This window comes from Euleptes europaea, chromosome 11, assembly GCF_029931775.1.
Source record: "Euleptes europaea isolate rEulEur1 chromosome 11, rEulEur1.hap1, whole genome shotgun sequence".
NCBI classification, from domain to species: Eukaryota; Metazoa; Chordata; class Lepidosauria; order Squamata; family Sphaerodactylidae; genus Euleptes; species Euleptes europaea.
This window is the reverse complement of record NC_079322.1, coordinates 8340918-8367791: the sequence shown is the minus strand read 5'-3', so window position 1 is coordinate 8367791 and position 26874 is coordinate 8340918. Positions and strand designations below refer to the sequence as shown.

At 44.2% G+C, this 26874-nt stretch overlaps 1 protein-coding gene across 1 annotated transcript in view; it reads left to right on the top strand.

Annotated features, from left to right (window-relative positions):
* SLC9A3 (solute carrier family 9 member A3) overlaps positions 1-26874 on the top strand; it is a 78231-nt gene that overhangs the window by 25352 nt on the left and 26005 nt on the right. The window contains exons 3-6 of the mRNA XM_056857859.1: positions 9781-10083; positions 19217-19377; positions 21351-21429; positions 25745-25922. Coding sequence (XP_056713837.1) covers positions 9781-10083; positions 19217-19377; positions 21351-21429; positions 25745-25922 — 721 coding nt within the window. The remainder of the gene's footprint in view (positions 1-9780; positions 10084-19216; positions 19378-21350; positions 21430-25744; positions 25923-26874) is intronic.

The window sequence follows — 26874 nt, the reverse complement described above, 5'->3', positions numbered from 1 at the left end:
AGGGTGGCCGCTGTGCTGCGCGCATGTGTGGGACAACAGAGGGCTGGGAAAGAGGTGGGTAAATGGCTGTGGGAGGAACACCATTGAGATAACCCAGCCCTATCAGAGCAAAGTTCTGCGCGTTGGGATACCATTGCATAATTCGCGGCTCCAATCAACATCGGACTTTCTCATTTGATTCGGTGCTGTGAATAGTCATTTTAAAAGGCGGATTTTAAAAAAGAGCTTTGAGGGAGCAGCAAATTCATCCATGCATAAATGGCCTAGGTGTTTTTGCAGTACCCCCGTGCCAATCCTAGGCTGCAAATCCCTTCCCTCATCATGTATTCTGTTTATGCCATGTTGAGCACCGCTTCCATCGCAAGAAAAGACTGAGGAAAAGTAGGAATTGAGGAGTTCTGCCCACTCTTCAACTCCTGTTACAATTTTACTTTCCAGTCCCCACAATGGGCTTATCTTGTTCTTATTCTTACTCTGTACATGCTAGCCTAAGCTCATACTGAGCTTTAGCTTTCCTAACACTCTCCCTACAAGCACTAGTTATATTCCTCTTTGGTTATAAGGCCTTCCTTCCACTTCCCAAATTTCTCAAATCTTTAAAAAGCTGTTTATGGAGCCACCCTGGCCTCTTTAGGCTCCTCCCATTTTTCCTTCTCATAGGTATGGTTTGTGATTGTGCCTTCATTATTTCATTTTTAAGAAACTCCCATCCTTCCTGAACTCCCTTCTCCTTAAGTATTTCTGACCATGGGATTCTACCCAGCATAAGTTTATGTTTGTTAAAATTTGCTTCCCTAAAGTCCAACCTATATGTCTGACTATGTACAGTTTTTCCTTTCCCCAAGATTGTAAATTCCAAGATTACATGGTCACTACTACCCAGAGGGCCTACTACTTTAACCTCATCAACCATTTCTTCCCTGTTGGTGAGAATCAGGTCTAAGATAGCAGATCCCCTTGTTTCCACTTTCTGGAATAGGAAGGTTGTCAGCAAGACAAGTCAGGAATTTATTGGATCTTGCATCAAAATATGATTTGAGTGTCCTTTAGGAGTAGAATCAGTCCATTCTGTTCTGGTTTTCAGAAGCCAATGAAACAGCGGCCTTTTAGCTGACCCTAACCAGACCTTGGCCTTGACCTGGATGGCCCAGACTGGCCCAGTCTCACCAGATCTCAGAAGCTAAGCAGAGTCGGCCTTGGTTCCACTTGGATGGGAGACCACCAAGGAAGGCCAGGGTTGCTATGCAGAGAAAATCAATGACAAACGACCTCTGTTCATCTCTTGCCTTGAAACCCTTACAGGGTCACCATAAGTCGGCTGCAACTTGACGGCACTTTACTCACACACGACCAGACCTTGAGTGCTTACTTCTCAGTCCTCATGGGGGGGAGGGGGGGAGGGGATAGGAGCCAGCGTGACGCCTGCACCGGCGTTAGTGCCACTTGCACCGGCTAATCTGGCATGAGCTGTGGGCACCAGCACAGCCTTGTCAGCAGTGTTTTCCCAAAGCCCTTTTGGCCCACAAACACCCTTTTGCAGCCACTGAGTTATGCCTGCAAAAAGGCAGGAGTAGCCCCATAGAACTCTATGAAGGAGTTTCACAGGACTTGGGGAATTTCATTTTATTTTGGCTTCCGCGCCACTGCAAGCCAGGAGGCGGCACAGCTACGCTGTCCCTGAGCTAATTGTAAGTAAAAAAAAAACCCATTAAGGTTTGGTTGCCCATCTTCACAAGTAGACCATAGTAGAAGTAAGCTTGGCTTAAATAGCGTCTCAGTTATCTGTTCATCGGGTCGTTCTATAGTATATGCCACTATGACTTAAACCACAGCACTCTTCTCAAGTATGAAATAAACTCAGCTTTTTATGGGCCATGGGATCCGAGTCTTGGCCGGTCTTTCAGTTTCCTCTCATTCTTTCTTTCATTGAAGGTAAGACTTCTGCATGACTGCCTAGGTATTCCATTGACATTTGACTTCTGAGGTAAATTGTACACGTGGCCTCCACACCTAATGAAGAACATTGACCTTCTGAACCTAAAATTGTGACCAGCTTTTAAATTGGTAGTGCAAGTTTGTTAATGTGTTGACCCACAGAGAAAAGTGACCTCAATCATGGATTCCGAGAGCTCATTACAATGCGGTATGAGCTCTGTGGGGATCATTAAGCAGGTGGCAAAGAACAAACCTTTGAGCGAGAATTAGGCAAACCAAGTACTAACTGTTTGTTTTTTAAAGTATGTAATCTGGCCTATTTCCCATCCATATGCAGGGCTGATTGAGCTTTGTGAGCTCTTACAGTAGAGGAGTCATATGAGCCGTTCTATTCTGTGCCCTGATGATCAGAGAATGGGAAAGTCACGTGATCACTTATTTCCGTTTTTTAGTATTTTTCAATAGTTTGACAAAATAACTGCACAAATGTAGATAACTGTAGAATAACCAATTCTCTTTTTAATCATTTGTTGACTCAAATAAGATAATGATAATTCCTATGCATACAGCTGATACATACAGCATATTTTTAAGGTTATTTATTGTTTAAATGAGACATTTTATTCACAATAAGCTATAATGTGTATATTGATAAACTATTGAAGTATTCAGTATTATCAAGTTTAACTTGACATCCAAATATGATGAGGCTATTTCTGTCCAAGGAACATAGAGTCTTTTGTTCGAAACAAGTGTTTTCTATTTTCAGCTTTTATTTTTCCTACTTCCTATGGCAAAAGCTAAGGGCCAAACTAGACATTACAGTGTCCACAGGTCTGACCTGTGGTGCCGACACCATTTTAGAGATGAACTCAGCCATTTAAAAATGGCTTGAAGGTAAGGTTGCCGACCTCCAGGTGGGGCCTGGAGATCTCCCAGAATTGCAACTGCTAACCAGATGAGAAAGATCAGTTCCCTTGGGAAAAAATGGCCGCTTTGGATTGTGGATTCTACGTCATTATACCTGCTAGGGTTGCCAGGTCCCTCTTCTCCACCAGCGGGAGATTTTGGGAGCGGAGCCTGAGGAAGGTGGGGTTTGGGGAGGGGAGGGACTTCAATGCCATAGAGTCCAAAGCTGCCATTTTTTCCAGGTGAACTGATCTCTATCGGCTGGAGATCAGTTGTAATAGTGATGTGCACAACAATAGCAGGAGATCTCCAGCTAGTACCTGGCAGTTGGCAACCCGGTACCCTGCCGAGGTCCCTCCCTTTCCCAAATCCTGCCCCCCAGGCTCCACCCCCAGAATCTCCAGGAATCTTTCAACCCAGACTTGGCAATCCTATCTGAAGGGTAGTTGGCACCCCCCATGGCTATTTCGGCACTTGAAAAGGCATGCGGGGCAGGGGGGACGGACAAGATCACTTGGTTCTGTCACACTGTGGGCCTGATCAGGATTGGGCCCTTGTGGCATTTTTAAATGGCAGAGCTCAGCTCTAAAATGGCATCTAGTTTGGCCCTAAGATACATATGCTAAAGTAACATAAGCAGTCTTCAGCTCTCTGCTGGTAGAAAACTGACAGAGCAGCCCTATGCTGAGTGACTCCAGTCCTAGACTTAGACATGACTTTAAACTAGAATATCTCTGCATTGGATTGCATTGTTAATTTCCAACAAACAAAACTGCAATTGTACCGTTAGCGACAGAGAGCTCCAATCTGCTGTACCCTATGATAACTTAGCATGTGTCTTAGCTTTTGCATTCCAAGAGATCAGCAATATATATATGCTCATTTATAAATTATGCATTTAAGTTAATAAAGAAGAAAACTAATGAGTATTGCATATATATCAATTCCCCTGAAAAAATCCAGTGATCTCAAAATATCCAAATATTGTATATCTCTAATCCTATATTCTGTAGAAAATAATATTATAAATAATTTTAAATACAGATTGTCAATATTTATTTGCTTCATTTATACCCTGCCTTTCCCCCCAATAGGGACCCAAAGTGGCTTAGATTGTTCTCCTCTCCTCCATTTTATCCTCACAACAATCCTGTGGGGTAGGTTAGCCAGAGTGTATGTGACTGGCCCAAGGTCACCCAAGGTCATCTTCCAAGGCAGAGGAAGGATTTGAACCTGGGTCTCCCAGATCCTAAGATAACAGGCTAACCACTGCACCATACTGGCTCACCACTGAAGATTGTGACTCCTAGTGATGTGCTCCCACTAGAAGGGATACCCTCGCCTCTTCTCCACTATAATTATTTATACATATACACAGAATAGTGGACAGGGTTTGGAATCATCCTCTCATATTGTCTGTGGTATCAAGAGCTTCTGAAGTTTATTTGTTCAGGATTTTAATATCTTAGTCGATAGCCAGAGTTCGTGAGCACTGTTAGATGTGAGAAATAATACAGGTTGAGTATCCCTTATCCGGACACCTGATATCTGGACTCATCCGAAAACCGGACCTTTTGAGCCGGCATGAAGGCAGATCTGCGTTGTCCAGCCTCTCCTGACTTCCAAGAGGCCGGGCCACACAGATCCAACTCACATAAATGCCGCCCAGCCTCCGAGGCCGGGCCACGCGGGCCTGGCACACACCCACACCACCCAGCCTCTCTGAAGTCTGGCGAGATAGTTACACCTTTGCTTTCTGATGGTTCTATGTACACAAAATTATTGAAAATAATTGTTTAAAATTACATTCAGGCTAGGTGTATAAAGAGTATATTTAAACATATATAAAACATAAATGAATTTGGATCCCATCTCCAAGATACTTCATTAAGTATATGCAAAAATTCCCAAATATTCCAAAATACGGACAGATCCAAAATACGGACCACTTCTTATCCCAAGCAGTCCAGATGAGGGATACTCAACCTGTAGAACCAAGTGGGGAACTGTTGGAAGGCATACAGTACACTTGCTCCTAAGCAAGTAGTGGTGTAGTGGTTAAGAGTGGTGGCTTGGAGCAGTGGCCTCTGATCCGGAAAACCGGGTTTGATTCCCCACTCCTCCACATGAGCGGCAGAGACTAATCTGGTGGATTTGTTTCCACACTTTACACGTGAAGCCATCTGGGTGACCTTGGGCTAGTCACAGCTCTCTCAGAGCTCTCTCAGCCCCACCCACCTCACAGGGTGTCTGTTGTGGGGAGGGGAAGGGAAGGTGATTGTAAGCCGATTTGATTCTTCCATAAGTGGTAGAGAAAGTCATCATATAAAAACCAACTCCTCTTCTTTTTCTTCTAAGTGGTGCATTGCGCTTAGAAGCCCATGTGGTTGAACTATCAGACTGAGGGAATCAGGATGAAGCAGAATGAGAAATGGGCTAGGAATGAGAGGAACAAATGCTAAAAACACTGGTGAGAGTGAGACCAACACGTGGTTCCCAGAAAATGGAGATTTCATATGCAGACAGAAACCAACACAGACTGAAGGAAAGATCCTGTCTCATTGTTAAAAGAGTTTTTTGAGTGAATACTAACTTGCGGGGGGGAACCAACATGATCACCACTTGGTGGCCCCTCTGCAATCGAAGTTTCTCTCTAGGCACCTGTTCCCAGTGGTTTTAAAGCAGCTGAATGATCGTAGAAGTAAGGAAAGGCTGCCACACCAACTGTGGAAAACCCCCGCTAAGCAAAAGGATTGAATTGGGGTCCCTTTATTGCTGCGGGAGGCAGACTGAAGTCATTGAGATTTGGAGGAACAGATTTGTGGATCAGGTTGTCAAAAGCAGCCCTGCCCCATTTCATTCAGTAGGTGAAGTATGCCCAGATAAATCAGAGGACAGAAGAATGTTGAAATTAGATATGTAGAGCTGGTTCCTGTTTATACTGTGAATGCTTCAGTGGACAACATCATAAAACATTGTATGCGTGTTATTGCCCTGACCTGGATGGCCCAGGCTAGCCTGATCTGGCCAGATCTTGGCTGCTAAGCAGAGTCATCCCTGGTTAGTAGTTGGAGGAAGTCCAGGGCTGCTATGCAGAGGCAGGCAATGGCAAACCACCTCTGTTTGTCTCTTGCCTTGAAAACCCATGATGGGGTTGCCGTAAGTCAGTTACAACTTTACAGTGCTTTCCACCACCAGCTCTAGCCTTTTCCTTACCCAGATGCTAGGTTGCAGGGAGGTTTCTCAGAGGGGGAACAGTCAAACATGCAAACCCCCCTCACACCTCACTTTACTGCATATATAGATTGGTAAATCCTTCCTCTTGGCTCGTGCATCCTTGGGCTTCTGATGACATCTACCCCTACCTTTTACAACTTTCATAGACTACTTCAGCAGTAAAATATTTCTGTTCACACATTCCCTTTAGTGCAGGGGTGTCAAACATACAGCCTGGCAGCCACATTCGGCCCCTTGAGAGGAGAAGACTGATAATCATGTTCAAGTACTTGAAGGGCTGTCATATAGAGGAGGCTGCTGAGTTGTTTTCTGTTGCCCAAGAAGGTCGGACCAGAACCAACAGGTTGAAATTAAATCAAAAGAGTTTCCGTCTGGACATTAGGAAGAATTTTCTGACGGTTAGAGTGGTTCCTCAGTGGAACAGGCTTCCTCGGGAGGTGGTAAGCTCTCTTTCCCTGGAGGTTTTGAAGAAGAGGTTAGATGGCCATCTGTCAGCAATGCTGATTCCATGACCTTAGGCAGATGATGAGAGGGAGGGCATCTTGGCCATCTTCTGGTCACTAGGGGTGTGGAGGGGGGAGGTAGTTGTGAATTTCCTGCATTGTGCAGGGGGTTGGACTTGATGGCCCTGGTGGTCCCTTCCAACTCTATGATTCTATGATTCTTATCCAGCCCGCAAGGCAGGCAAGGCAGCCACCACCACCCCCAGTCTCGATCTGGGCTGGCGAGGCATGGCCCAGCCTGACCAAGTGACATTTTTTTATTGTTTCTTTTTATACAAATTTCAAATATATATTTCTTATTCTACATACATTGTTTGTATAACGTACTTTTCTCATTCCCTTCCATCCCTCCCATCCCCTTCCCTAGCCCCACTCCTTCTCCTTATATTTTTTAGTCTCTTAACCCCAGCCACGGGCACAAAGTCTGGATCTTCCACCGAATGTCTTTTCTTCCTTCCCTTGATATCCACTCTAAGTAGGTCTTCCATCTACTCAAGATTTCCCTGCTCTTGTCTTCCCATGAAGTCTTCTGGCGCATCATCTCGACGATATCCAACTGTATAAATTCAAACAAATAGTTGTGCCAGATTTCTATAGTCCATTTACTTTTATCCTTCCAACCCAGAGCTATTACTGCTTTGCTTGCTAATAACATAGCCTTGAATATGGCCTGATCCCTCTTGTTTACCCCCGAGTTCCCTGTTGTGCTCATTAACAGTAGGTTAAAATCTATGGTTAAGGATACTTTACATGTTCTCCTTATAATTTCTAGTATTTGTGTCCAAAAGACCCTAACCTCTGGGCATTCCCACCACATGTGGGAGAACCAACCCTTAGACTGTCTACAGTGCCAACACATGGGGCTTAGTCCTGGAAACATATTTGCTAATTGTGCTGGTGTTTTATACCATTTTGTAAAAAAATTATGTTCCAATTCATTGAATTTAATCACTTTTATTTCCTCTAGTCCTTTCATAATTTTACCTGCTGTGTTTTCTGATATCTGACCTTCCTTACTCCAAGTTTTTTGTAAATATGTTATTGTCTTATCTTTATTTGAAATCATTTTCCTGTAGATTTTTCCTGCCAATCCTTGTTTTGATTTTTGCATTTCTTTATATATTTCTTCCATTGGTTCCTCTGACCATATTGCCCCTTTTTCGTTAATCATTTTAACCCTTCTATAAAGGCCTGTTGTTTTTAGCCAATGTTGCTTGCCTATCTCTTCTACAATCTCCTGTAAAGATTTTAGGGTTCCTCCTCTGTACATATCTCCCAATCTATAATATCCTTTTGACCTTAGGGTTTCCCACCATTTACTGTCTCTCATTTCAGTATGCATAGTCTCTAGCGGAGCCCATATTGAAGTCCTTCCTAGCCATAAAGGTTGCCATTTATTCCATACCTCTAGTGCTGTACATCTGGGACCTATACTTAATTTTAAATCTTTACTTAAGACTTTTGAGAAAATGCCAAATCTTCCTATGTCACTGTTAATCTTATTTTCAAATCTAACCCATTTCTGGTCACTTTCTTCTCCTATCTCTAATAATGACTTTAATTGAAAGGCGGCGTAGTAGCTATTCAGATCCGGGGTACCCCAACCCAATTCTGATCTAAGGCTATATACCAACCTTTTTTGAATTCTACATTTTTTGCTATCAAATATCCACCCTCTTATCATTCTATTCCAGTGTTCTATTTTTGTTTGTACTGATTCCTAGTGGTATCGTCTGAAATAAATACATTAATTTAGGCACCCAGAACATTTTAGTACTTCTAGTTCTAGAGGAAATTCCTAAAGTTTTTTTTCTCCATCTTTTCATTTCCTTCTCTATCTTTCTCCATACCTTGTTATAATTTACCTCTGCTATTCTATTAATATTCTTTTGTAATATTATACCTAAGTATTTAAACCTTTTGGCTCCCAATCCTCTATTTGTAATTTTATTAATCTCTTTTTTTTCATCCCTATTCACATTGACATATATTATTTCTGATTTAGCCATATTGACTTTTAATCCTGAACACCTTTCAAAGTCTTCTAATATAATCTTTATTTCTTTTATTCCTTCTTTAGGGTTTGTCATAATAACCATAATATCATCAGCAAATAAATTAATTTTCATTTCGACCAAGTGACATTTATATCATATCCGGCCCTTGTAACAAATGAGTTCGACACCCTTGCTTTAGTGGGCATTAAATTGCTGCTGTTTCTCTCGGTTCTGCTAGCCCAACTGGGAAGAAAAATAGTGGGCTGTTTCTTTTGGAAAGAGGCACACCCTTCTCTTAAATCATCTGCACTGTCTCTTTGCATTCTTATAGGGCCAGGGCAGTAAATAGCAACTACACTTTTCAGTTGTAATCTAACAAGAAAGTGCAGCTTGCCAAGTCATATTCCCTGCTAGTCAGCTACCCCACTTGAATTTGCTCGTCAGGGTGAACCGTAATGAGGAATATCCAGCCAGGGTCCTGGCAGTAAATTGCCACTAGGATTGTACATGGCTGTTCTTCCAGTTCTCAGCGTTGTGAGCAGGATTGCCAGTTTTGTTTCACACACGTATGCAATCCCAGCCAAAATCATATTTTACTCCCTAACGTTGTGCTAGTGTTGCCTAATCCGGGTTGGGAAATACCTGGAGATGTTGGGGGTGGAGCCTGAGGAGGGCAGGACTTGGGGAGGGGAGGGACTTCAATGCCATAGAGTCCAATTGCCAAAGCGGCCCTTTTCTCCAGAGGAACTGCTTTCTATTGCCGGGAGATCAGTTGTAATAGTGGGAGATCTCCAGCCACTCTGGAGGTTGGCAACCCTACGTGGTGCTCTTGGGCACCGTAGCCCCTGCTGACACCTTTTCTGGCACTCACCAAGTGTTTTTAGAAAGTGGGAGGGGCAGGGGCAGCTTTTGTCCAGCAAAATTGGACATTGGACATTTGATTGGCTGTGCAGATTTTTTAAAATGTTGCTTTGGCCGCCGCTGCCACCACAGCACAACAGTCCTCACTGTGTGACCGAAGGTAAGCTGCAGAAGCCATTTCATGGCTGCTCTTTTGTGGCAGCCATTTTGTGGCTGTCTCACAATACTGAACTTGTCCCCAGGCTAAAAAATGTTGGGGACCCCTGTTTTACTTCATTGCTGCTGTGTGTTATTGCCTTTTGCTTTATAACCCCAAAATTTCTTTTCTTCTTTGACAGTTTTCCACCTGTCCCACAAAGTCACCAGTGTGGTTCCAGAGAGCGCTCTTCTCATCTTCCTTGGCATCTGCTTGGGCGGCATCGTGTACGGAGCTGACCACATTGCTTCCTTCAGCCTGACACCAACTATTTTTTTCTTCTACCTGCTGCCCCCCATCGTCTTAGATGCCGGATACTTCATGCCAAACCGACTGTTCTTTGGCAACCTGGGCACAATTCTTCTGTACGCTGTGATTGGGACCATCTGGAACGCTGCTACAACAGGCCTGTCGCTTTATGGGGTCTACCTCAGTGGAATAATGGGTAAGGGTATTCAGACAAATCATCATTTCTCAGTGCCCATCCCCATAGGCAAGATCTTACTGTGATGTTTAATTCCAAGTAAGTTCTGCTCAGTAAAGGTTCTGCTTTTCCAATCAATTTTCCTTTTGTTCCTTGCTCTTTTTGTCTCATCAAATGCTTCCTGTTCTTTCCACAGTCAGACAACCATGGCATTCCTAAAACAACTGTTAAACAACATTTTAAATGCATATAAATTTTATTGGAACTGCTGGAATCAACTGTTCAGTGAATCAATTTTTTTCTGGGCGGGGGCATTAAGTACTTTTTTTTCCAGTTTGCAACAAAAACCTGTCTTGTTTTTTAAATGGTCATTTAATTGTTATAATTTAGTTTTGTAATAGTATTATAACAAAAATCTAAAATAGAAATGAGGAGAATGGCTTTGAATGCAAAGGGAGAGAAAAAATAACCCTTGTGAGCTTCCAGGGAACAAGAACTAATAAGTAGCCATGGCTGACCTGGGACTGGACAGGAAATAGTTAATTAAGCTGGAAAGAGATAGAAATTTAAAGATACTGTAGATCTGGGGTGTTTCAGTCTTGTCAATAGGCACACGGATGAATAGCACAACTGTATTTTATGTTTAAAAACCACCACAAACCAAGTCTGAAAAAAAGGTGGGAAGACAGCACAGAAAACAATGAAATGCAATGGATTACAATGATGTCACCTGGAGACTCCATTAAAATCAGTAAATAAATCTTTGCAGTTCTAAACAACGACTATGGAAGCAAACAGAACCTCCGGGATGGGGAGATTCTTCCCCTTCCTGCATTGTCTTTTAATGCCTGGTTGAAAAGTGGAACTGGCAAGGCAGAAGAACCTCCCTGTGGGACATGGCCTTTGCAAAGCAGCTGTGCATGCTCAGATAATAGGCCAGTGCAACACCTGTCCAGGTTGCATACCTGTGGCATGCTAACTCCACATAGCTGCTTTGAACAAGTAGCAGCCTGTTTGAATGAGAGGTACTTTACTGATGTATGGCTCTCACCTCCTTCACTTTATCATTGCAATAGCGACCCTGTGAGGTAGGTCAGGCTGAGAGTGGTTCACTGTCCTGAGCTCATCCAACAAGCTTCCACGGGTATTCAACCCTGAGTTTTGCAGATCCTAGTTCGACACTAAAACCACGATGCCATCTGACTTTCTAGAATTAGAATCTTACTTTTGAAGGGGGGGAAATCCCATTGGAAAAAACATTTGTAGCAAATCTTCAAGGTGGATGTCTCTGAAGTGCTCTTATTTGTACCTGTTTAAGAGCAAAACAACTTTAAATTCTGTAGGTGTTTTTAAAGAGAGGCTTTCTCCCTTGGCTGTTGTCACCGCTAGGGCTAAATAAAGGACACTGGTTGGTAAACTGAAATGTGACCGTTACATATAGTGTAGGATCACCAGTTTGGCTCATTCTGGGCCTCAGAACTGAAAATTGTCCCTTTCTGTAACAAGCTGGAGCGAACAAATGTCAAACAGAGAGGGGAAAAGTGTCCCAGTTTTACAAGCAATCAAAGGCAAACACATTTCTGGCCTTTCTTACCATCCAACTGAGATGCCATTCTTAAAGGTTGTCTGTGTTGTGGCCTTTCCTGAACTGGACTCAGACTTGGGAACAGACTCCTCAGAGGATGAACAGGAGGAGCTTGAGCACCACCTCGGGGGAAGACCAGGGGGCTCAGAGGATGCCCAGCCTTAATGGGACTGGACCCTGACCCGGCACCCCTGGACTCCAAGGCCTTGGCAAAGGGGCCAGCTACTGAAACCTCAGCCCGGGATGATGCCAACTAGCCAAACTCCAGGGCTGTCCCCTGTAGGGTTAGATCCCGGACTGCCAGCCTCCCAGGTTCTCTCTCTACCCAGTGGGACTGACAGAGAGACAGGGTTTTTGTGATTCTTAGAGGCTACTGACATCATTTCCTGTTTTTTCCTAAAAATTGATGTTACACCATCACTGACAGCCCCCCATGTGCCCCGCAAGTTCCCACTGGTTGTCAGGGCAGGCTTGGCAAATCTACGTGCACATCGTGCTCCTGCTACCAAACTCAATCCTTGCTGTGGTGTATGTAGTTCCCTGCAGGATTGTGAGTAAATAGGGCTTCTTCCCCTTTCAGGGGTATTTAAGCCCTAGTCCGGGGGTGTTAAACATTTGGCCCGGGGGCTGGCTTTTGAGAGCTCTTATCCAGCCAGCAAGCCAGCTGAAGTGAAGAGATCTCTGTAATTGCAGGGGATCCCCAGCTCCCACCTGGAGGCTGGCATCCCTAACATCACGCCCCTGGTATTTCTTGGAGGTGTTCCATCCAAACACTTGCCAGGCTCAAGTTTAAAAGTGTGTGACTGGCCCAAGGTCACCCAGCAAGTTTCCAAGGCAGAGTGGGGATTCGAACCTGGGTTTCCCAGATCCTAGTCTGACACCTTAACCACTACACCGCGCTTTGTACGCACAGGCAAATTCACTATGTATTTATTCAGCCAGTAGCATATACTCACTTGGATAAGTCACATGCAGAAACAAGTCGACTAATTAACCACTAAGGAGTGTTGGAAGGTGTTGACTTTAGCTGTCAGTTGCATCTCACAGGACTTCCTTCCTCTTTCTTGGAATCTGGCCTCTACTTCAGTGTTCTAAACCAGACAGTCAGACACCAGGGAAATGAATGTACCTTGATTTCCATTCATTTTTCTTTTAAAGCAGATGATGACAAATGGGTTTTGTTCTTTTTTGCCAAACAAATGCAGTAGACAAGCACCAGAGCTGACAAAAATTTGTCAGGAATTAAGACATTTACAAGCAAAGTAGAGTTTTTAAAAGGAAGTGGTTTTTTTATGAACCCTTTCTGTGACTGGTGGAACAATAAATGCATGAGCCAAGCATCTCTTGCATGTGGCATGCTATTCTCCTCGTTACTCTGAAAGCACCATAATCTGAACAGACATCTCCAGATGTGCGATAGTTACACATCTGTCCAGTGAACTAGCATCTTCTGGGAAAACAATGATCTTTGCATTTAAAAGAGTGGAATTCTCAGGTTGCCCATCAAGATGTGGCTGCATAAATTCCAAAACCAGCTGAGGTTCACCCTTTCTTAAGTTACAGCAGAGCTCAGTGGCCAACTCAGTAGCATTTAGGATTTGCAAGCCTACTGTTTGCATTGGGGATTAGTTTACAAGAGGCATTGTTGTGAAATTAACTGTGAATGATTGCTTTTGTGTTCCTTTGTGCACACTTGGGACATTCTCTGCCAGGAAACTCCTTCAATTCTGAATTAGAATTTTTGTTTTTGCCCTTTAAATCAATTGTCAGGGTAAGTGAATGAGCACATGGAATTATTGTCTTGAGGAGCATTCCTTTCTAAAGAACAAGCTTGGCAGATGTGAGGCAAATGTAATGTCACACAGCCCTTTTTGATAGTTAAAGTGTAGTCGGGGAAGGAACAAAGAAGTACCCCCCTGGGTTTTTTGTGGCTTTGAATTCTCCAGCGTTTAAACCATTGATGAAGCTGTTTTCTCGTTCTGCAAACGTAGCATGTTCTTATTTGATATGGAATTGCTCAGCTTTATTGGCTGCAAGCTAGTTTGTGCCTCACTGTAAAGGATATGTTATAGATGGCCTGTTTGGATCTAGTTTCTAATAAGAAGAAAGATGTTTGGCCCTTTCTCTTACTTTGGCCATGGAAACATCATGGTAGATGTACTAATAGAGCAGGGGTCCTGCATGTGGTGCCCATAGCCACCATGGCACCTGCCAACACCTTCCCTGGCCCTAGGGATGCTGGCCTCCAGGTGGGACCTGGGAACCCCCCAGAATTACAGATCATCTCCAGACTACAGTTCCCTTGGAGAAAATGTATGCTTAGGAGGATGGACTTTGTGGCATTGTTTCCCACTGAGGTCCCTGACCTCCCCAGGCTCCACCCCTAAATCTCCATGGGTTTCCCAACCTGGATCTGGCAACCCTACCCCCCATCCCCCACCGGTGGCCAGGGGGGCCTGGCAACCCTGCCTGGCCCCCACCAGTAAGTGGACATGGCTTTTGTCCATCTGGATTCTGGTTGGCTGTGTAGATGCTGTTGTTTTTAAATGGGTTCAGCAGCAGTTGCCCCCACAGCACAAAGATCTTCTTGCATGACTGAAGATAAACTGTGGATAAGCAAGAAAATACTTTTAAACAGCACATTTATTTAAAAAGGCATCCTGTTAAGCGGAGCTTCTCCCTGAGATGTTGAAGAGTTACTGTTAGAGTTATGCATAGCAAAATGTAGGGCGTGATGAAGTTAGCTCCGCCTCCTACAGCAGCCATTTTGCAGTTGCACCCACCACTCGGTGTCAAAGTTCCAAAGGTGCCCACTGGCTCAAAAAGCAAAGGCACTCCTGAGATAGAAGACGATTGACTTCCCAGGTGTTGATCAGTAGGTAATAACAAATTGTCCACCATACACATAGATCGACGACCGGGGACAAGGAGATCGTGTGTACTATAGGAATCTTGGGGAACCATAACCACTTATGGGATCCTCCTTGGTGGAGGCTGGACCACCGAGGGTCTGGATCAAATAGGGCTTCCATCACAGTGGTATCCCCAAGCACAGTGCTTTATGTTGCCCGTGGGAGTGAATGCAAAGGAACAGTGGAAATCAGCTGTCCTTATAATGCCTGTTTCTTAGGGGGAACAAGTTTTGCCTCTTCCTCATTAGCCATGCTGCTTCCTGCCCTATACTAGCTGCCCTATAAGAGCCACATCAGTGCTTCAAAAAAAGTCCAGTTGCTTTCAGGGCAGAAGGCTGTGACACTATAAGGCCATGTCCCTTTTATTACTGCCCTGTTACACCGTTAGAAACCCGGGGCTTCTATTTTTACTTTACATTGTGTGCGACGCAGGAACAAAATAGGTTCGTGACCCAGTTTTAATTTCCTGAATGTAAATGCTGTGAAAATGGTATGATAGCTGAGGTGAAGAGAACTTGCTGGCCGGATTGCTAAATTATTGTGTGTGGTTGGGAAGGACAGAAAAAACAAAACGGGGGTGTGGGGGGGGATCCGGTCCAGGAAGACACTCCTGCACTTTGGCAGGTGACTGCAAATCTCTCGCAGCCGGATGGAACACGAAAAAGGGCTGCAGTCCCATAAATATTAGCTCACTCGCTTCTTCAAGTCTTGAAGATTATCGTGGGGGAACATAATTGGTAACCTATAAAAAAGATAAATGGTCCATTCCAGCATCTTCAGAGTATTTTGTGACTCCCTTCTGTTGATGGGTGATTTGTACCTGTTCAGACTTGACAACAAGGGGAAGACTATGGAATTGTCATTTTTAAATCTGAGCCCAGAGTAATTGTTTAAAGTACTAGATGTGGATGATACTGAACTATTTCTTCCACTTAGGTTCACTCCTCCCATCTGTGCTTTTTTATGAAAATAAACATGTATCCTGCCTGCTTGTGTTCTTCATTTAATATACATTTTAAAAGAGATTGCAAATTTTCTCTACTGAAAATAACAGGACAGAAGTGACTTGACGGCACTTAACACACACAACTATGGGGAGAGAATATTTCTGTTCCACCTATGAAGTCCTCTTGCATTTGAATCTGTTCTTTCCTTGGTGGTGGTAAGTGCTGTCAAGTCACAGCCGACTTGTGGTGATCCCGTAAGGTTTGCAAGGCAAGAGATGAATAGTGGTGGTTTTCCATGGCCTGACTTGCATAGCCAACCTGGACTTCTTGGTGGTCTCCCATCCCAGTACTAGTCAGGGCTGACCCTGCTTAGCTTTCAAGACATCAGGCTAGGCTGGGCCATATAGGTCAGAGAGTTCTCTCCTTTCCCATTGAGATAATCATCCATTCCTACTATGTTTAGAGTTTTTTGCCTACCCAGCTCTAGGGAAAGGTAGCATTTCTCCCTCAGTAGCAAAAGTCATCTTCTCATTTCTGTAGGTTCATTCATTTAAATGTGTGTATACTTGCAAATGGCATCTGAAGAGATAAATGGACTGTGGGACAAAACTAGAGGAAGGACAGCTTAAAGCCCTGTGATCTCTAGGTCCAAATCCCAAGTTCACTAGAGTTGGCTGGGGTTGGTAAGCGAAGAGAACCAGTGTGGTGTAGTGGTGAAGAGCAGTGGACTCTAATCTGGTGAACCGGGTTTGTTTCCCCACTCCACCACATTAAGTATGCTGGGTGACCTTGGGCTAGTCACAGTTCTCTCTGAACTCTCTCAGTCCCACCTACCTCATAAGGTGTCTGTTGTGAGAAGAGGACAGGAAGGAGATTGTAAGCCGGTTTGATTCTCCTTAAAAGGTAGAGAAACTCGGCATATAAAAACCAACTCCTCCTCCTCCTCCTCCTCCTCCTCCTCCTTCTTCTTCTTCTCATGGCTTTACATTTCCAAGCAAAATCAGAAGTGAGTTTTAATGGGATGTTGTGCCCTAGAATTTGCTTAATTTTGCTTGACATGTCAGTTCTTATATCCCCATCATATTCCAGCCAGACACACCGAACTCTGCAACATTAATCTGAGCTTTTAATTTACATTTTAGTGATCCTTAAAGTGGTGGAATAACATGGATGGCAGTGGAAATTGCCTTCAAGTCACTATGAACATAGGCAATCCCGTTATAGGGTTTTCAAGGCAAGAGACAACCAGAGGTGATTTGCTAATGCCTGCATCTGCAATACAATTCTGGACTTCCTCGGTGGTCTCCCATCCAGGTACTATCAGAGCTGACCCTGCTTAGCCTCCAAGATCTGACCAGATCAGGCTTGCTTAGGCCATCCAGGTCAGGGCAATAACATGCATACTGTGTTTTATGGTGTTATCTAGTGAAGCATTCACAGTGTACAAGGAGCAGCTCTACATATCTAATTTAAATGCTCTTCTGCCCTCTGTTTTATCCGGACATACTTAATTTGTTGCCTTTACTACTGCTCATACAGCCAATTTGGCTCTGAACAGTGTCACACTAAGACTAAAAGAAAGGAAACACAGACACACACATAAACAATAAAGAATTAGTAATTTTTAATCTTAATTGGCTTGGGGAAAAACTTGTCAATTGCCAATGTAGTATTAAAACCCACCCCTGCTAAACGAATTCTCAAATTATCCAGTTCACACCTAGGGTTCTTGCCTTTCTGAATGAAACAGTGCAGGGCTGCTTTTGAAAACCTGATCCACAAGTCTGTTCTTCCAAATCTCAATGACTTCAATCTGCCTCCCGTAGCAATAAATGGACCTCAATTCAATCCTTTTGCTTAGCCAGGTTTTTTCACAATTGTTGTGTCAGCCTTTTCCTTACCTCTGATCAGTCCTGTGCTCTACGATCATTCAGCTGCTTTAAAATCATTGGGATCAGGTGCCCAGAGAGAAACTTGGATTGCAGAGGGGCCACCAAGTGGTGATCATGTTGGTTTCTCTCCCCCACCCAAGTTAGTATTCACTCAAAAAACTCTTTTAACAATGAAAGTATAGGCATGAGGCAGGATCTTTCCCTCTATCAGTGTTGGTTTCTGTCTGCATATGAAATCTCCGTTTTCTGGGAACCACGTGTTGGTCTCACGCTCACCAGTGTTTCTAGCATTTGTACCTCTCATTCCTAGCCCATTTCTTGTTCTGCTTCATCCTGATTCCCTCATCTTCTGAGCCCAACCCACTACTTAGGAGCAAGTGTACTACCGTATATGCATCCCAACAGCGTTTCCTACCAACCCTTTCTAGGCCCCCACCGGGAATGATCAAAGTTCCCCACTTGGTTCTATAATTTCTCACAGTCATAACAATGTTCATGAACTCTGGCTATTGACCAAGATATAATGATTCTGAACAAATAAACTTCAGAAACTCTTTTAATTTTACCGTAAGAAGTGGATACCACAGACAAACCCTGTCTGCTATTCTGGTTGTATATCTAATCTGTCTATAAATTATTATAGTGGTGAAGAATCGTCACCAGAAATGACACTGGTCAGGGGCAAGCCAGTATGAGGTTGTGGTTAGACTATTAGACTAAGATCTGGAAGATCCAGGTTCAAATCCCAACTCTGCAATGGAAACTTGCTGGATGACAAACCTAACTCATGGGGTTGTTATGAGGATAAAACAGAGGAGAGGAGAACGATGTAAGCCTATTTGGGTTGTGATTATTTTGTTCTTCCATTTGCAGGGGGGACATCTTAAATATTGATATTTCTGTTCTGTCCCCTTTCTTACTGAGAGCGCCTTAAGGAAGAAAGGTGGCTAATAAATATTTTAAATAAATAAGGTTTTCCACTTAATCCTAAAAGAATTTCTGCGATTTAAATAATAAGGCGGCAGGAATAAGTTGGATGTGTATCATAAGAAGCAGAATCCCCAAAAGTTATGCCAGAGTTTATCTCTGGAATCTGGATATACCTGCATCACAGACTTAAACTGGTTTAACAGTAATTTCTTCTCCCCTAAGGGACCCTGGAAAATGTTCTCCTGTGAAAAGGAGCTAGGGATCTACTACAGTTTCCAGGATTCTATAGACTTGGTAGTTTATCAGTTTTATACTAGTGTAGTGTTGACATTGAGTTGGATCCAATAAGTTTTTCTTCTGGTTAAAAGAAAAATAGAGATCCTCTCTGGGCACTAAAAAAGGCTGTGCTGAGAAGCATTGTACCTGCATGTACAAAAGCCATATGGGGTAGGGGCTGGAACAGGGGGAGGTTTGGGTGAGACTGAGTGTATAAGGTGTCAGGATACAACCCATATCCTCTGTTAAATGCTCCTGAGAATTCTTCTGGGCTTTAAGTAGGATCTCCAACACCAGCTCTTTAGCAGTGCTAAAGGTGGCTACAACTATGGCCTCTTGCATATCACTCTTTCCTTGGTTCCATTGCCCATGAAGGGACTTCAATGCCATACAGTCCAATTGCCAAAGCTGCCATTTTCTCTAGGGGAACTGATCTATGTCGGCTGGAGATCAGTTGTAATAGCAGGAGATCACCAGCTAGTACCTGGAGGTTTTTAGAGAAACTTGTTTTTGGAGAAACTTACTTCCTGAGAATGTTGGTCCGTTATTATTGAGTCCCGTTTATCTGAAGAAGAGAAGAGTTTTTACAAGATGCTCACTTTGTTCTTGTAGGTCATCTTAACAGCGGACTGCTGGACTTCCTCTTGTTTGGCAGCCTGATTGCCGCAGTGGATCCTGTCGCTGTGCTAGCCGTATTTGAGGAAGTCCATGTCAACGATGTCCTCTTCATCATTGTTTTTGGAGAATCGCTGCTCAACGATGCTGTGACTGTGGTAAGTTCCTGTCTTGAGTTCCCCAGGAAACGTACTTCCTGAGAATTTGATAGTAGATTAGCAAGAATTCTGGAAAGCCATAAGAAAGCTGTACAGTCCAGGTTGTGGATAAGTGAGCATTCTGGTCTAAAAATTATAATAAATTGATTAATGCCACAGAGGCTGTTGACAAGTGTTAAGCAGCCATTTGACTGAAAGCAAACATTTCTTTGTTTCTTTACTCTCGAAGTCCCATTGAGTTCAAGTAAATATCAGTAGGATTGCATCCAAGCCACCTGATTTTGTGCTTGCTTACTCAAAACTGTGTGCCACTGAGTTAAGTGGAATTTACTTACAGGTAAATGGAGTTTACTAACAAGACGTCATCCCGGTGTCAGCAACTAAGGAGATTACTGTTTTACTATTGCAGATTACTGCAATATGAGCATTGTGGCATTGTACTGAGCTGGTCTGCACTTTACCGAGTGAACATCTGTGAAACATTTTAAATATATGAACTTGAAATATAATTCTTGAATTAATCTGCTTAGTTAAAGTAAATGGAAATCTTGTGGCATCTAAAGACTAACATCTGAAGAAAGGGGTTCCAGTCCATGAAAGCTTATGCTGGAATAAAACTGGGTTTAGTCCCTAAGGTATCACCAGATTCTTCTTGTTTCCGCAACAGACCATCTTGTCTGCCCCTCTGGGATGAGTTCCACAGCTGTCCCTGCTTATTCAAGTTCCCCTACTGTTTCAGTTTCCTTATGGTTTCATTTTAGAGTCGAAAAGTAAGCCCTGTGCTCCAGCTGAACCTGTTTTTTGGAACTTGTGTCTGGGAAATCCCTGATTTGATTTCATCCCTTTTGTTTTGCCTTTTGTATGTGTTTTGCAAAAACTGGGTTAGTGGTTTTGTGAGCTGAGTCATTTTCCAGGGTTCCATACGGAGGGAATTTCTTCAGGCAGGGAGATGGCATCTCATCTTGAGTGCGCAGGGAGGTAACTATGCAGGGCATGAACATTACAGTGGAATAAGATTGTGAAGCATAAAGGGCTGCCACTTCATGCACTGGCGAAGCTCCTTTTGAACTGCTGGCAACAGGTTGTAGGATAATGATGCGTCCGCCTGTCTACCTTTAATGCAGAGAACAACCCCTTGGCTTTTAAAACTGCACAAGACAAATGATTCCAGATTCAATTATTTCAGCAAACCGAAGAGGGAGTTGGGCAGGAGGGGGAAGTGTTTCATCTTTAATATGAGAAGGGAATTGCTGATAATTATGTCTCTGTTTTTATTTGTGAAATATTGGAAGGTCTGGGGCCATGATTTGTTTAAGCAAACAGCATCCAATTTCTGGGTAGATGGTCTTTTTTTAGTTGGGGGAATGTTCACAGATACTAAATGGCAGCAAACAGATCATTTAAAGCCCTAAATGGTTTGGACCCGGGTATCTGAAGGACCATCTTCTCCCATATATTCCTGCCTGGGAATTAAGATCACAGGGAGAGGCCCTCCTGACTGTCCCACCAATCAGAAAAGCTTGTCTGGTGGGTACATGAGAAAGGGCCTTCTCAGTGGCAGCCCCACGATTAATGAACAATCTCCCAAGGGAGAGCCGCCTGGCTCTCTCACTTTCAATCTTTAGGAGGCAGTTGAAGATGGTTATATTTAGGACTGCATTTGCTAGCAGTCCTGAGTTGTGATTTTAAAATCTGTTTTTTTATGTTTTTAATGTATTTTATGTGTTTTACCTAAGCAAGATTGAGCTCCATAGATGCCCACTATGCACCTGAGGCATGAAACATGGTGACAGGATAACATGGGGGCATCTGCAGCATAAACCCTGTGAGCACATAGAAGAAAGGAGGCTAATAAATGTTTTAAATGAATGAATGAATAAATAAATTTGGGTAGGTTCAGTTAGCAGTAATGCGCTGGGGCGTTGTGTCGCTCCACAGAGGTCTCCCTCCTCATCCTTTTCTTTTTGTGCCAGGTGCTCTACAACGTCTTTGATTCCTTCGTTGCCATCGGAGCTGATAATGTGACTGGTTTGGACTGTTTCAAAGGCATAGGTGAGCAGCCTTGTAAAGCTCAGTCCCTTTTTGACAAATATATGCAGGATTCGAATAATGGGGGGAATTATATCCCTTCTCCACAAATTGTCTTACACCTCCTCTTCCTATCCTTGCTAGTTCTCGCATTTCAGAGGCACGCCATCAGACAGCAAACTTCCAAATGCAGCTGTGCGAAATGTAATGATGTCCCCCCCCACACTCCTCCTAATGTGGAACTTGCATACACCCTACTTGCGCATAATTCATCTGGGATGGATATCTAACCTGGCTTGCTCAGGCTCGGACAAAATGTTCCCAGACAACTTGTATTCAAATGCCCAGCTGCTGCTTCTCTTTTGCAAAGAGGGAAAATACAGGTGGGCAGAGAGGTGCTTAACCTTACCCCCCCCCCCCACACACACACACTCCCACTTTATCCCTGCAGCACTTGCCCACCTGGAGCCCCAGGCCTGATTCCCCTGCAAAGACAGGCCTAGAACCCAGGCTGGGCAGGAATCGTCTCAGGGAGGAAGAGCCGGGGAAAACAGCAGTGGCGAGAATGTCACTGCTGTGCCCACCTGCCTTTTCTCCCTGCAAATCACCTTCTCCTGATGCCACTGTGCACCTGAGGAATAAAGCTTGGTGACAGATAACATGTATTGCAACATAGACCCTGTGAGAGTTGACACACATGCACACCTCACACCTGTTAATCAATTGAAACGATGCTATTCTCTACACTCTTGTTTGTGAAAAATAAGAGGGGGGTCCTGGTTGAGACAAGGTGCCCACACCTTTAAATGTTCTGAAGCACAGAGATTGGGTACAGCTTAGGGTTGCCAATATGCCTGGAGGTAAGCGACCTGTCCCTTTAACAGAGGCTTGGTGGTTAGGGTTGCCAGGTTCCTCTTCTCAACCTGTGGGAGATTTTGGGGGCGGAGCCTGAAGAGGGCGGGGTTTGGGGAGGGGAGGGACTTCAATGCCATAGAGTTCAATTGCCAAAGCGGCCATTTTTCTCCAGGTGATCTGATCTCTATTGGCTGGAGATCAGTTGAATTAGCAGGAGACCTGGCAGTTGGCAACCCTATTGATGGTGGAAGTGGTTTCAAGTGGCAGCCGACTTATGGCAAGCCTGAATGGTTTTCATGGCAAGAGATGGTCAGGTATTTTGCTATTGCCTGCCTCTGTGTAGCAACCTCGGACTTCCTTGGTGGTCTTCCATCCCAAGTCCTAACCAGGGCTGACCTGGCTTAGCTTCTGAGGTCTTATGAGATTGGGCTAGCCTGAGCCACCCAGGTCAGGGCATCTCAGTTCTGGTGGTGGAAAGTGCTGTCAAGTCACAACCGCCTTATGGTGACCCCATGGGGTTTTCAAGGCAAGAGATAAACAGAGGTGGTTTGCTATTGTCTGCTTCTGTGTAGCAGCCCTGGACTTCCTTGGTGGTCTCCCATCCCAAGCACTAACCAGGGCTGACCCTCCTTAGCTTCTGAGATCTGACAAGATCAGGCTAGCCTGGGCCATCCAGGTTAGGGCTTCATGGGATGTTATTGATCTCCATTGCCATGGGAAGGCTCAACTTCCCATTCCAACTTATTGTGCCTCTACTAAAAGGGCAGGGCATTTTTCTCCAGTCCTGTTGGCAACCCTAGGACAACCAACAGTCCTCCTGTACTGTTCCTCCAGTGGTTCCCCCCCCTCTTGCTCTCCTTGCTGAGAGACACACCTGGACTCCAGCTTGCTTCAGCAAGTGAGGGGGAAGGTGATGACCGAGGGAGGGGGGTCAGGTGAGAAGGAACAGAAGGCACCCTAGCGATGTCCTGTCTCTGAGCACCATCTCTGGGAAAGGATCTGGCCAGAGTCGTTTTACACATGTCTGTGTTAGCAATGACTCCCTCACGGTACATTTTGTGCAGTTCATTGGAATTGTAACAGGCTTATTATGTTTTTTTATGTACTTTAAGGGCCGTCATAAAAAAAGATAAGGGAAAATGTTTGCTCTCTATTGCCAATGGGCAAAAGGCAGTGGTGTATAATTGCAGAAGGGCTGATCCATGCTAAGAACAGCTTTGCAAGTCTCCGTTTGAGGGGCTTGTTTTCTCTCAGGGTCGTGCTGGGCACTGAGATGCTCACACAGGTTTCTTTCTCTTTCCCTTTGGGTATGTTTCTTCTCTCCTTTCTTCTACTCTTTCAAATATACAGTCTCCCTTTTCTCTGCCTTCTTTACTCTTTGCCAGGGCACCATCTCGTTCATGTATATTTACTATTTATATTTACTACTAATTTATTGCACGAGTCCTGCCGTACCTCTAAGAAGCTCAGGGGCCTGTACATCTGGTTCCAAGTAGGGCCACTACCAGCCAGTTTACACTTTCCAGGATGAGATATGCTTTCCTTCAGTAGCAGAACAGCATCAGATGTCTGCAGACCATTCTGTCCTGTAGCCTGCTTTAAGGCTATAAGGATCAGCAATAAAAATAAGTCAGCATGTGTGCATTATATTTCAGTACCACAAATTGCTCTCCATGTAGAATTGCAGACAGGAACTAGGAATTGTCCTAGTAATTATTGTCAGCTTGCAAATGTAAGTTAGGAATTGTGTCTTCCCTACACATGGCCACGCCAGAAAGGAGTAAATCTCAGATTTTTTTGTCTCAGTCTGGAGACTTCTCCCATCTTGACGAGTCTCCTTACCACCTCTGCATCTTGCCAATCTCATATACTTTGGTTACTTTTCTGTACGTTTCCTGGGGTTTGACTCAGCTCCTCAATAGCTGAGCTATTCAGTTCCAATTCTGAATCCTCTGATCAGTTCTCTGTGACTTTTGGTGCACTTACAACGCCATGGCTGCCATCCAGGGCATTCCCTGACACTTCTGTGGCATCAGTAGGGCATCTCTCGTAACTGTAACCTTTAGATAATTTCCTGGGTTCCCTTAATTTATCTCGCCACCAAGGCACTATTTTTGGAGTTCAAAAAACAAACCATAATATCTTAGTATCGTCATATATTCTAATATCAAAGTGTGGCTGCATCTGAGGATCCTTAAATCTAGAAATTGGGGTGGCAAATGGACAAGACAGATTGTTTGACACACCTGAAAAATGCTTCAGAAAAATCTGAAATCTAAAAAATGAAATAAAATAATACATTGGTTTGCTAAAAAACAACAATAAAAAGAGTGCCTAGAATTATAGAATCATAGAGTTGGAAGGGACCACCAGGGTCATCTAGTCCAACCCCCTGCACAATGCAAGAAATTCACAACTACCTTCCCCCCCCCACATCCCCAATGACCCCTACTTCATGCCCAGAAGATGGCAAAAAAAAAAAAAAAAACCCTCCAGGATCCCTGGCCAATCTGGGCTGGAGGAAAATTGCTTTCTGACCCCAAAGTGGCTGGAGATCTCCAGGCAACAGAGATCAATTCACCTGGAGAAAATGGCTGCTTTGGCAACTGGACTCTATGGCATTGAAGTCCCTCCCCTCCCCAAACCCCGCCATCCTCAGGCTCTGCCCCTAAAATCTCCTGCCAGTGGCGAAGAGGGACCTGCCAACCCTAGGCATGGCAGTCAGGCAGGGTTGTGAGGGTGGGGGGTAGGGTTGCCAACTCCGGGTTTGGAAATACCTGGAGATTTTGGTGGAGTCTGAGGAAAGCAGGGTTTGGGGAGGGGAGGACTTCAATGCCATAGAGTCCAGTTGCCAAAGCAGCAATTTTCTCCAGGTGAACTGATCTCTGTTGCCTGGAGATCAGCTGTAATAGAGGGAGATCTCCAGCTAGTTCCTGGCGGTTGGCAACCCTAGTGGGGGGTAAGTAGAGTCCCAAGGATGGCGGGGCAGGTAGACAGAGTGCCAAGGTGGCAGTGAGAGGAAAGGGGAGTGAAAGGTGTTTGGGGCGTGTCAGAAGCCAAAGGAGTAAGCCGGGACCAGTGAGGGAATTTTCCCTTGAGTTCCTTACGGGTCCCCATTTTTTAGGACTAATCAAAATAAATAACTACGGGGAACTTAAACTACGGGGAACTTAAAAGCTTGCTCACTTTCTCTGATATTTTGGTTGGCCCTACCCAAAAGGAACTACACTACTGTTGTTTCTGCAGTATTTCTTTCTTTATTTCAAATAATCGGATGACCCGTGTTGGGCCTTCTGCAGTTTTTCTGTGGACAGCCGTCTGTTTTTGGAGTGATCGCCAATTCCCTTACCTCAGATGAATACTTTTTGGGTAGCAGCGAGGTGAATGTGCAACTTCATCTCCCCACTGTTTACAGGGAAGTAAAGTCCTTAGGTCCATGTGTGCATAAGCTCTTAAAAAAGCTTTTTTTCTTTTTGCCCTGCAGTGTCTTTCTTCGTGGTGAGTTTGGGAGGTACCTTAATCGGCGTGGTCTTTGCATTCCTACTCTCATTCGTCACTCGTTTCACAAAGCACGTCAGAATAATCGAGCCGGGATTTGTGTTTGTCATCTCTTACCTCTCTTACCTGACAGCGGAGTTGCTTTCTCTTTCTGCCATCCTTGCGTAAGTCTGAGCTAGTCAACTGGGTCCTCTTTTTAGTTTCAATGGAGTCATGTGTGAGCCTGTCGCGGCAGAAATCAACCGGAGTCTCGCCACACCTTAAAGAATGGAAAAATGTAATCCATTGTAAACGTTTGTGGATTAGGGCCCCAAGTCTTCCATTGCTATGAGTGGATCCGCACAATACAAACCTTTTATTTTATATAGGAAAGCTGAAAAACAAACAAACAGCAGCAGGGGTCAAAAGGCCACATAAAATGCAGGAAGTGCAAAGCGAAATGCAATTATGTAGAATTCAAATCTAATCAGGAAAAATACAGAGACGGCTTACTAATTATTCTAAGCTCGCTCATACCTGTGATGGGTGGGGAGACACAGAGGTGGATCCAGCCAACTTTTTTGTTCCGTCTCCCTTGATTCCCGCCTTATGACGAACCCTGGCCTTTGTTTGTGCGGGTCTCCTGATCCCCAGCATAACTGTTTCGATAGTCAAAGGGGACACCCGCCTCCCTTTTTCACCCATGGAAAAACTGGATAGATCCAACCCACAGGTTTTATTAAGATAGTCAAGAGTCCTCAGTGAGATAGAAATCCTAACACTTTTAAGTATTGCCGGAAAGCTTTAGAAATGGAAGTCTCAGGAGGCTGAAAAAATATGCCAACTGAGTAAAGAAGAAAAAAGACTGTTAACAAGTGGAATGTCCTAAAACCCATTTGGCTTGCTAGAAATTAAGAAGGGCTGGAGAGCGGTGTGGTCTCTTCTGTGATAGGCTATATATCAGGACACTGGCCACATCTGAAGCCTTCCTAGGCAAAAGCCTGACCTGGCCCCACCCACTTTCTCTAAACACTTGGTGGGCAGAAAAGGTGTTGGCAGGCACCTTGGTGCCCATGGGCACCATGTTGGGGGACCCGCAGTATAACTTTCTGTGGTATCTTCAAGGACTATTAAACA